The sequence below is a fragment of the Budorcas taxicolor genome, chromosome 24 (genome assembly GCF_023091745.1).
Source record: "Budorcas taxicolor isolate Tak-1 chromosome 24, Takin1.1, whole genome shotgun sequence".
Classification (NCBI taxonomy): Eukaryota; Metazoa; Chordata; class Mammalia; order Artiodactyla; family Bovidae; genus Budorcas; species Budorcas taxicolor.
In genome coordinates, this window is record NC_068933.1 from 26,162,763 (window position 1) to 26,174,092 (window position 11,330).

Here is an 11,330-nt window from a genome sequence, read left to right on the forward strand (position 1 = left end):
AAAAACAAACACAGAATCTGCAAAGTGCTACAAAATGAGTTACATCCCTATTTACCGTTTTGGAGACTCCACAGAATGAACTCAAAAATTATCTCATGTATTCTCCAGCCCTCAGAAATGAATGACTTGCAGCAGGCAATACAAGATTACCTACTTCTAATTGAATGCTATAAAGATGATTACTTTCAGCTTCCCATTTTTAATGTCTAACCTGATCCAGAAAAATAAAGACTAATTTAAGAGAGGGATCATGTTATTAGAGCTGCACAAGCCTTTTTCCCTAGTTCATCCACTAGACGTTTAGTAGCAGTACTAGCCTTCACTTATTTCCACATTGAACTTGAGGGCAACAGAATGTGCTGCTCCAAAACAGTGGGCCACCCTATTGCCCATGCCACTCCTCTAGCATTATTTTGAGGTGAAGACAATTTAGAAACAGCAGACAGGAGGAACTCTGATCTCCCCACCTTTCTGCTGAAAAGCAAAGCTAACATTTCCCTTAGTGAAGGTGTTTCCCACCCTATCCTATACTAGCTGGAGAAAAACCCTTATCACTGGAGATGGAAAGGTAGCCATGAGAAGAATCTGCGTGCGTGCGCGCGTGCGCACACACACACACACACACACACACACACACACACACACACACACCCCTTATTAAAGTAACCCTTATCTTCCATTAGTTTCCCTCCATATATTTACCTTCCCACAGTTTATTGCCTCTAGATGTCCAAATCCCCTTTTCTTTGGTTACTTTTCCACAATTTGTCACCCTCTGTTAATTTGTATTAAGTTTCCAGGTCTACGAGTTCCTTTTTTCCCAATTCTTTTCTGTGACACTCATGTGTGCATGTGAAATAAACCTTTTGTCCCATTAATCTGCCCATTGTCAAGTTTAATTTGCAGGCCCCAGCTACTGAACATAAACGGGTGGAGGAAATGTTTTTCCTTCCCTACAGTACACAGTATAGGACACAGTCTTCTCAAACCTGAGCTTCGTAACAGTTTAAGGTGATAAACTCCATCAAAGAAAAGTGAACTCTCAGTATACCAACATAGGTCACTCATCCTGAAAATACGTGTCTCCTCAGAAGGGGCCGTCCCCATTGTATCACAGAAGGGACAAAAAGCATCCAGGAAAAGGAAAACTGTATATGTGCCAAGCAGTCACACCACATATACACCCACGGAAGGCATTTACTCTGGAAGCATGAAACGATGAGAGCAGGAAATGACTCCTGGACCAAACCCATTATCATCTGACCCCAACAACTGTGTAGGGTTCACCAGATTCATTCTTGTGCTTCCATGGGGTCGAATTCAGTCTTCGCACAGTTCCTGCTTCCCACGAAGCCTGCAGCATTGTGTCTGGCTCAAGTACACCAGAATCAGAATTGGGCTCTTCATAAAAATACACCTGCTGGGGCTTCACTCCAGACCTGCTAAATCAGCTCTGAAATGGATGCCCACCTGCTAGATTCCAAAGCAAGCATTTTTTGTTTTGCTTTGTTTTTTAATTTGGCTGCACCAGGTCTTAGTTGCAGGATCCTTGTTGTGGCATGCGGGGCTCTTTAGTTTTGGAAGGTGGGATCTAGTTCCCTGACCTCAGATCGAACCCAGGATCCCCACACTGGGAGAGTGGAGTCTTAGCCACAAAATGATGACTGGTTCCTAAGAAGCAGAAAAAGTTGCCTTCTGTGTAGCTGAGAATGATTTAAAATGTTCATCAAGTCATAAATTGCTCCACACAATGACACCAAAGCCACAGCTTCTGATGGCTGGGCTGCTAATTCCATAGATTATTTTATGCTTGGTTTGTTTTCAACCACATTTCAGCTGACAATTTGCTCCTTGGTAAAAATGAGGGTCCTAGGCTAGAACAATGCTTCTAAATTCCTATAGGGTTCTATGTGAGTCTGATCCTTAATAAAATGAAAGCAACAAGGCCCATGCCCCATTTACATAAAGCTGCTGCTGCTGCTGCTGCTAAGTCACTTCAGTCGTGTCCAACTCTGTGCGACTCCATAGACGGCAGCCCACCAGGCTCCCCCGTCCCTGGGATTCTCCAGGCAAGAACACTGGAGTGGGTTGCCATTTCCTTCTCCAACGCGTGAAAGTGAAGTCGCTCAGTCCTGTCCGGCTCTTCACGACCCCATGGACTGCAGCCCACCAGGCTCCTCCGTCCATGGGATTTTCCAGGCAAGAGTACTGGAGTGGGGTGCCAGCGCCTTCTCCTGCATAAAGCTAAAAGTATTTAATTTAAAGGACTGTCAGGGCTTCCCTGGCAGTCTAATGGTTAGGGCTCCGCATTTCCACTGCAGGGGGCATGGGACTGATCCCTGGGCGGGAAGCTAAGATCTCATAAGCCGCACAGCATGGCCAAATAAATAAAGAAAGAACTGTCCTTTACTTAAAATTATAAGCTTCCTACTTTTAATAAAAAAAATTCTTGATAAAAATGATAGTAATACAATTTTTTCAAATGGTCATTAAAAAAAATTGAGTCAGCAATCTTACGTTAGGGCTTCCCATTTAAAAAAAAAACTATAGGAAGACTGAATTAGTGGGACTCCAAAATCATTTCCAACTTCATCAATCCGTGAGTCTAAGCTTTCATGAAGGAAGGCTAAAACAAAAATGTGTACTTTTTTGTTAAAAACCGCATGGAAAATTTAGAAATTACATATACTGATCACAATGTAAGCTCCATGAGGATGGGGATTTTTATCTGCTTTGTCTGTTGCTATGACCACAGCACCTAAAAATGTACCTATATACCTGGTATACTAATAAATGAGCAAATAATTAAAAACAAAACGTAATCACACTCCCTGTAAATCACCACCACCACTAGAAGGCCCTAACTTGAAACTTTTGTGTGACTTCACCCACAGCAAAAAATTTAAAAATCCACCAAACTTGAGATCTATATATTTTTTAAAGTTTATGCTCTTAAGAATTATTTAGTTATTCATTATTTTTGGCTGGTCTGGGTCTTTGTTGCTGCGCACATAGACTTCTCACTGTGGTGGCTGCTCTTGTTACAGAGCTCAGGCGCCAGGGCTCCAGTAGTTGCAGCACGCGGCTCAGTTGCTGTGGTGCACGGGCTAAGTTGCTTGCTCCATGACATGTGGGAGTTCTGGACCAGGAATCGAACCCATGTCCCCTGCACTGGCAGAAGGATTCTCATCCACTGTGCCACCAGGGAAGTCCCTAGATTTATATATTTAAGGAAAAAACTGGTTGAAGAGTCAAAAATAAACATCTATGTCGATTTCCCAAGGGACATCTCTCAACAGTATTAATACCTTGACCATAAAACCACTTTTACAGTGTCCTTTTCCTGCTCAAAATCCTTCCATAGTTAACTGTGCTTCCAGAAACACTATATGTTTACTACCCCTTCCCATCAGCTTCTGTTTCTCATTGGAGACACCTCTGCTCCAGTCAAATTTGATTACACAACACACCCTGCCTCTGTGCCTCTGCCCCTACCCTGTCAAAAAATGATATACATTCAGTTCAAGTTCACAAAGATATTATTATTTCTATCCCCAAACTATCCAATATGTCCAAGCAGACGTGATCATTTCTCAGCTACTCTAAGGGAATCTTACTCTGGTGCCATCGCACTCTGGGGTTGACTGTCTACAATACATTTTGCTCCCCTACCATACAGTAAATTTCTAGAGGGAAGATACCTTTGTCTACAGATCTTGGTATCTACCCTTTTCTCTCAACCACCTCCAGTCCAAATACTTCGCACTTAAGAGAAGCGAAGTGAAGACAGGAACAAATGAAATGTGCTTCCATTTTCCCTACACCTGTCTGGAAATCACTGCATGTAAGGAGTTTGTTATGGCACCTGCAGATAACCCAGATAGTGAGAATCCTATCAATTAGTTATCATCTTCTCTGATAGTCAAGGCATACTACACCCTTCCTGGCATTTCAAAACCAAATCCAGTTTGATACAAGCCCAAATGGCGCATCATAAAAATATGAAATAGGGGATTTTCCCCAAGAGATCAGTGTTTACTGAAAACTAAATTGTAGTAGCAGAATGACATAAGGAAAGTGAAAGTGAAGTCACTCAGTCCAACCCAACTCTTTGCGACCCCATGGACTATAACCTACCAAGTTCCTCCATCCATGGGATTTTCCAGGCAAGAATACTAGAGTGAGTTGCTATTTCCTTCTCCAGGAGATCTTCCCAACCCAGGAATTGAACCCAGTCTCCCGCATTGTAAGCAGACGCTTTACCGTCTGAGCCACCAGGGAAGTCCGAGCCACCAGGGAAGTCCAAGATAAGCAAAGTGAAGTCGCTCAGTCATGTCCGACTCTGTGCGACCCCATAGACGGCAGCCCACCAGGCTCCTCCGTCCCTGGGATTCTCCAGGCAAGAACACTGGAGTGGGTTGCCATTTCCTTCTCCAATGCATGAAAGTGAAAAGTGAAAGTGAAGTCGGTCAGTTGTGTCCGACTCTTAGCGACCCCATGGACTGCAGCCCACCGGGCTCCTCCGTCCATGGGATTTTCCAGGCAAGAGTGCTGGAGTGGGGTGCCATTGCCTTTTCCGAAGATAAGCAAAGCCAGGTTCTTTATAACGAAGCGGTGAGTGGCTAATTCCTAAGCTGTCCTTTGATAGCTCTCCGAAGTAGTTACTCTTTTTTTTAAAATTGGAAGTAGCTGATCTCTTAATTCATCTATTTACATTTCTAACAGGAATCTGAAAGTGGGGGCATCCCCTTCTTGATTACTACCAATTAATCAAGGCAATGATAAAGCATGCCCAGGCTGATTAGGACATTCACGAGGAAGAAGGAAAACAGAAAAGCAGAGCGGGACTAGGATGGGCAGCTATCAAGTGATGTCACCGGCTGTCCCGGGGGCCTCTTACTGGCACCCCTCCATCTGCTTTCTGCAGTCAGACTTCTCCGAGGCTCTGTCTGGACTAAGGTGTCAAGGTACAAGTTGATCATTAAACCGGGATTTTTCCTTCCGTCGTTCTCACTTCCGTTTTGAACTTCAAAAATGAGCACTGGACACTGGAGACAGTGTCCTGTCTCCTTTAACCTTTCACAACTGTTAATTTTGAGTTTCATTCACATAGTTACTGAGCAGGGACTTTGTTAAAGTGATAAGAGACTAAAAACATACAAACCCGCTTCTGCCTTTAAGGAGTTCCCAATGTAGGGTCATTTAAGCATCTCTCTCCAAAGGAACTTCCATTCCCAAGTCAAGGGACTCTTAGATACAACTTTTTGGGTTTTTTGGCACGCGGGATCTTAATTCCCCGACCCAGGGATCGAGCTCACGACGCCTGCAACGGAATCGCGGAGTGTTACCACTGCACTGCCGGCAAAGTCCCTGGGATACAATATTTTAATACCAACAGCAAGTACCTCACCCAAGTCCTGAGAGAGAAAAGCCATCAATAACTTGGAAATTAAACTTATTTTTTAAATGAATAGTTTCTGAATCGCTGCATTTACAACCCTCTTTGGCGGAGAGGTAGTTTTAAACCACCGCCCCCGCCCCAACGAAAGATCTGTAAAATCATTTAATAGTAAATCCTACATCCACGTAAACTGGAGTCGGTGATTCTCAACCTTGGCTGCAACTCAGAATCGCCAAAGCCGAGGTTGCACCCGGGTTAAGCAGAATTTTTTTCAACTCCTCAGGTGACTTGAATGTGTAGCCAAGAGAGAGAACCGCTGCTGTAACTCATTCTGCCCTTGAAACTGAAGGGAGAGCCCCAGGATCCCCAGTGAACTGCACAAGCTCCATCTTTCCTCCCCCCGCCCCAGAGAGACGCGGGCGAGCGGCAGTTTTGTTTCAAGGGTCTGGGTGTTAAGATCCAGCGTGGAATACAATCATACCCTTCCACCCAGAGAAGTGAGGATGTAGGAAAGTTCTGTTACATTTAATCACCTCGGGCCACCGTTAGGATGACACCTGCGCCAAAAAGGATGCAAGCTTAGCTTCGAGGGTCGCGGATAAGTCCTTTTATACTTCCTTCCTCTACACCCGCTGGGATCCTGACTCGGACCGGCTAGGCGAAGCGGAAAGCGCTGCGCTGGAGGCGCGGGGGGGTCCATCATGGGGCAGGGGGTGGGGGTGGATGGCACTAGGGAAGAACGGAGGCTGTTCCTGCAGAGAGCAGCGGACACAAAGCTGGGCTTCCGGACGCTGCTCGGCAGGGACCCAGGCACGAGGAGAAGCGCCAGGAACGAGGGGTACTCACGCATGTGCCGCCCAGCTTGTGTCTCTCCACCACGGCCGCCCGGGCGCCCAGCTCCGCCGCCCGGCGCGCGCTGGCCAGCCCGCCCGAGCCGCCGCCGATCACCAGGTAGTCGTAAGAGATCTCGGCGCCGGCGCTGAGCGGCGGGCACGGCGGCTGCGGCTCCTGCTTGCACGCCATGGCGCGGGAGAAGGCGCGGGCTGGCCCGGCGGGAGGTGGCGCGGAGGTGGGGAAGGCGCGCGCCGCCCGCAGCCAGCCGTGTCCCGCGCTCGCGATTAGAGTCCGGGCCAGCAGGGCCATGCGCGCGGAAGTGCGCGCCTTGGGGGTGCGGCCCGGGGCGGGCCCAGGGAAGGGCGGCGGGGGCGTGCGGCCCCCGGGGCCGGCGCAGCCTCACCGTGACTAAGCACTCAGCTGCCGCGCAGTGCTACGCTGGGAGCAGGGCGGGGTGGGGGTGGAGCCCTCGGGCTGGGCTGCGCTAGAGCGGACTGGCGCCGAGGGGCGGTGTCGACCCCTCTGCGTCCCCTCGTGCCCGCGAGCCAGCTCTCCCTGCTCCAAAGGCGGATGTCTTTCCCGATCTCGCCGCCTACGTGTTCTCCCCAGCACCTGGGTCCCCGCACCCGAGTGGCATCAGCCGGATGTAGGTTTCGGAAGTCGGATGGGTGGAGGAAGGATGAATGCCCCTTTTTGTTCCCCCAGCCTTTTCTGAGCGAGCCCCTTGGGAGTTGCCAGTGGCGCCCGACTTCTCCAGGAAAGACTTGCCCATAATCATTTTGAGGGTGATGTTTCTCAAGGTTTAATCCGCAGGCCACCTGATCCCTGAACCCTAACCCAGATCTACTAAATCGGAAGCTTTGGGGCAGGACCCGAGCAATCTACATTTTAAACCCTCCACCCAGCCCCCATCACCACCGCCAGATGATACTTTAAGCACGGTTTGGGAGGCTTTGGAACAAATGTTTTTGTGTTCAAAAGTTGAAGCATAAAGATAGCGTAGAGGTGGACACACAAAAGCATTTCCTCCCAGGCTGTACAGACTGGGGTGTCATTTTAGAATATCTGGAGGCTCTCAGCTCCACACCACTTTGTGTGGCCAGCGCCCGCCACTCACGAGGCCGAGAGCGTTGTAGGCAGAGGAGTAAAGATCCGGTCTGAGAGAAGCTTAGGCCCCGCATGTGCCAGGGGAAGGAGAATCAACCGCACTCCAGTTAGATTAGCATCCAATTCTTTAAGATTTTGTTTGGATTATTTTTGTTTTCTTTTCCTGATTAAAAAGGAATAGAGAAAAAAATGGGAAAGTTCCTCCTTTCACTAGACTGCCATGTAGTAAATGTAGATGAAACTGTTGAGTTTTTTAAAAAAAATCATTTTACAGCTATCATAGTGATCGCTGTGTCATGAAACATTGAACCACTGGGTGAAAGTTTGAGGAGGAAAAAGTTATTTACACAGTCAGAATATGTCCCCAAAGATTGCTTACTGATCATAAGAGGGAAACTGGTGGCTTTACAGTGCTCCACACACCACCCTATTCCAGTGGTCAAAGGCGAATATAGTGGGACAGCTCTCATTGTGTGCCTGGCAATGCAATGCAGTAAGAAGAATACAACTTCACTTATGTAGTATTCCTGCTAAAAATCCATAACCTGAATCTATTCATGAAAGCCACCTGAACCTATTCAGAAAAAGCCACAGGGTGGGAAATTATACAAGTAACTGACCTGTACTCTTTAAAAGCTATCAGTGTCTTAAAAACAAAGCAAGCTCGGGAACTATTCCAGGTTAAAGAAGATTGAAGAACTAAGAGAATGAAGGGCCAGGTTTGATCCTAGATGGGATTCTGAAGGGGGAAATTTTCCTATAAAGGATGATTGGTGAAATTTGAATATGGCCTGTATAATGGATGGAGGAGCCTGGTAGGCTACAGTCCATGAAGTCGCTAAGAGTCGGACATGACTGAGCGACTTCACTTTCATGCATTGGAGAAGGAAATGGCAACCCACTCCAGTGTTCTTGCCTGGAGAATCCCAGGGACAGGGGAGCCTGGTGGGCTGCCGTCTATGGGGTCACACAGAGTCGGACACGACTGAAGCGACTTAGACTTAGCAATATACAATAATAATACATCGATGTTGTTACCCGAGTTTGAGAATTGTACTGTGGCTAAATAAGAGAATATCCTTGTTCTTAAGAAATATTCGCAAGTACTTAGGAGTAAAGAGTCTGAGTCAGAGAAACTTGGTTTCATATCCAACTCAACTCCCCCTCCCCCCACAAAGGCGCTATCATAGTCACTTAATTCCTCTGACAGTCATTTTCTTCATGTGTGAAGTAGGAAGACTGACAGAAAGAAGACAGGCATGTCAAACAAAGAAAATAACTTAGAGTGGAGGAAGTGAGCTAGCAGAGGAAGTAGTAAGCAGAGCAGTGCTGATTGGCTGAACCATAGGCAGCTTGAAGGGGGCGATGGGAGATGGGTGGAGGAGTCCTGGAAAGCCTTGCTAGTAAGCACGCTAAGGTGTTTAGACATTATTCCACAGGCAGTAGCCTCTGGAGATTTCTCAGAGGTGTCTTTCCCTAGAAATAAATGAAATGGATTGGAAATGGTGAAACTGGCAGTGTAGGAGGCAAAGCTAATAGGTGGCAGTATTGAGAACAGACAGGAAGGAACAGATTGGACAAACTAAGAAAGTGAAATTGACAGATTGGGGAGAGGGCGCAAGAGTCAAAGATGACAAGTCTTGAACCAGGAAATATGGGAGGACAATAATGCCATAAAGCAAATATAAAGATGATGAAAGGAGGTCAAGGTCTACATCTCTGCTGGTTTTAATACAGAAAACTTTCCATCCCCTAAGTACATAATCCCATGCAATATGTTGAACAAAGATTCATAATGTATTATTTGAATCTAAAATATTTTATGGTCAGGACTTCCCTGGTGGTCCAATGGCTGAGACTCTATACTCTCAGTACAGGGGACCCAGGTTCGATCCCTAGTCCAGGAACTAGATCCCACATGCTGCAACTAAGATTGAAGATACTACATGCAGCTAAGGACCCAGTGCAGGTAAATAAATAAATGAAAATATTTTAAAATATATATTATGTTCATGTAAATGTTTTTCTTTTTTGAACTTCTGACTTAGGTGGGAAGGAACAGGTAGCCATATCCCCAGCACTTGAAGACTTCAGACTGTACCTAAACTTTCTCTTCTTCAAGCAAAGATATGTCAGTTAAAGAAAAAATTTAGTAAATGTAGCTAATAAGAGGTAGTTTCAGGATGCTGAGAATGAAAATCAACTAAGCTATTCAAGGGTGGCAGTCTTATGACATCATTATAATCTACCATAATCTGTAAGGAACAGCAGAGGAAAGCATCTATTTCATGTTTTAATAATTTCATCATTAATTTTTTCTTTTGACCACTAGACAATTTTAGGTGATTTCCACAAAGACTCTGTGAAATATTTGTCAAAGTAATAAAGTACAAGTGAAAGTTAGTCACTCAGTTGTGTCTGAATCTTTGTGACCCCATGGACTGTAGCACACCAGGCTCCTCTGTCCATGGGATTCTCCAGGCAAGAATATTGGAGTGGGTTGCCATTTCACCAGTGATTAATATGGATTGAACCAAACACTGTCCTGAAGAGCTTTCTTATGGATTTCTCTGGTGATCCAATGGCTAAGATTCCACACTCCCAATGCAGGGGGCCTGGGTTTGATCCCTGGTCAGGGAACTAGATCCCGCATGCCGCAACTAAAGATCCCACAAGCTGCAATGGAGATTGAAGATCCCACATGCCACAAATCAGGCCTGGTACAACCAAATCAATCAATCAATATATATATATTTAAAAAATAGCTTTATTAGGCATGATGGTAAGAGCTTTCTGTTATCCCCTCCTGAACCCAAGAAATAAATAATATTATCATCTCCATTTTGAAAATAGAGACCAAGGCGCAAAGAGAGTAAATGCCTTAACTTGAATAAGATGACACAGTTGGTGAATGGCAGAGCTGGGATTCAAATCCTGGAGGCCTGACTCTAAACCATATTTTCTTAACCATTACTGGAAAGAAATCATCAAAGATATTGTCTCAGTGAAAATACAAGATCCAAGTTTTTTTAAGAGGGTTTTTCTTTTGTAGGAGAAAATGTTGAATATCCCTTTTTATTTTGTTAAAAGAACTTGTAGCCTCATACTTCCCTGGTAGTACAGTGGTTAGGAATCTGCCCACAAATGCAGTAGACACTGGTTTGCTCCCTGGTCTGGGGAGACCCCACATGCCTCAGGGCAACTAAGCCCATGCACCACAACTACTGAAGCCTATGCACCTAGAGCCCGTGGTCTGCAACAAGAGAAGCCGCCACATTGAGAAGCACAAGCACTGCAACCAGAGAGTAGCCCCTGCTCACCACAACTAGAGAAAGCCCTCACACAGCAACGAAGACCCAGTGCAACCCCAATAAGAAATTTTACAGATTGCTCTTCCCTTCTGTGGCCATCGCTGAAGCACTATCGGCCAAAATGCAGTTCAGTCCCTTTGTGACTTCTGACTGAAGCAAAAACGGAAAAAGGCATTTCAGTGTGCCTTCCCACATTTTCAGGAAATTTATGTCTTCTCCTCTTTCTAAAGAAAGAAAAGACAGAAGTACAACGTTCAATCCATGCCCATCTGAAAGGATGATGAAGTTCAGGTTGTATGAGGGCATTACAAAGGGCAGCAAATTGGCAAAATAGTTCAGGTTTACAGGAAGAAATACGTCATTTACATTGAACGAGTGCAGTGGGAGAAGGCTAATGGCATGACTGTCCATGTGGGCATTCACCCCAGCAAGGTAGTTATCACCTGACTAAAACTGGACAAAGACTGCCAAAAGATCCTTGAACGTAAACCCAAATCTTGCCAAGTAGGAAAGGAAAAGGGCAAATATAAGGAAGAAACAATTGAGAAGATTCAGGAATAAAGTCATCTTGTCTACAGCTTTCATTAAAAACTGTTAAAATGAAAAAAAAATTGTTTTAATTGTAGCCTCTCACTCTGCATTTTTTTCTAAAGTGTAATTTATAGGAAATATATTCA

General features: G+C 45.5%; 1 protein-coding gene across 1 annotated transcript in view; it reads right to left on the reverse strand.

Annotated features, from left to right (window-relative positions):
* Nucleotides 1–6,544, reverse strand: part of GSR (glutathione-disulfide reductase) — a 43,199-nt gene extending 36,655 nt beyond the window's left edge. The window contains exon 1 of the mRNA XM_052661402.1: nt 6,248–6,544. Coding sequence (XP_052517362.1) covers nt 6,248–6,544 — 297 coding nt within the window. The remainder of the gene's footprint in view (nt 1–6,247) is intronic.
* Between the last annotated feature and the right edge of the window lie 4,786 nt (nt 6,545–11,330).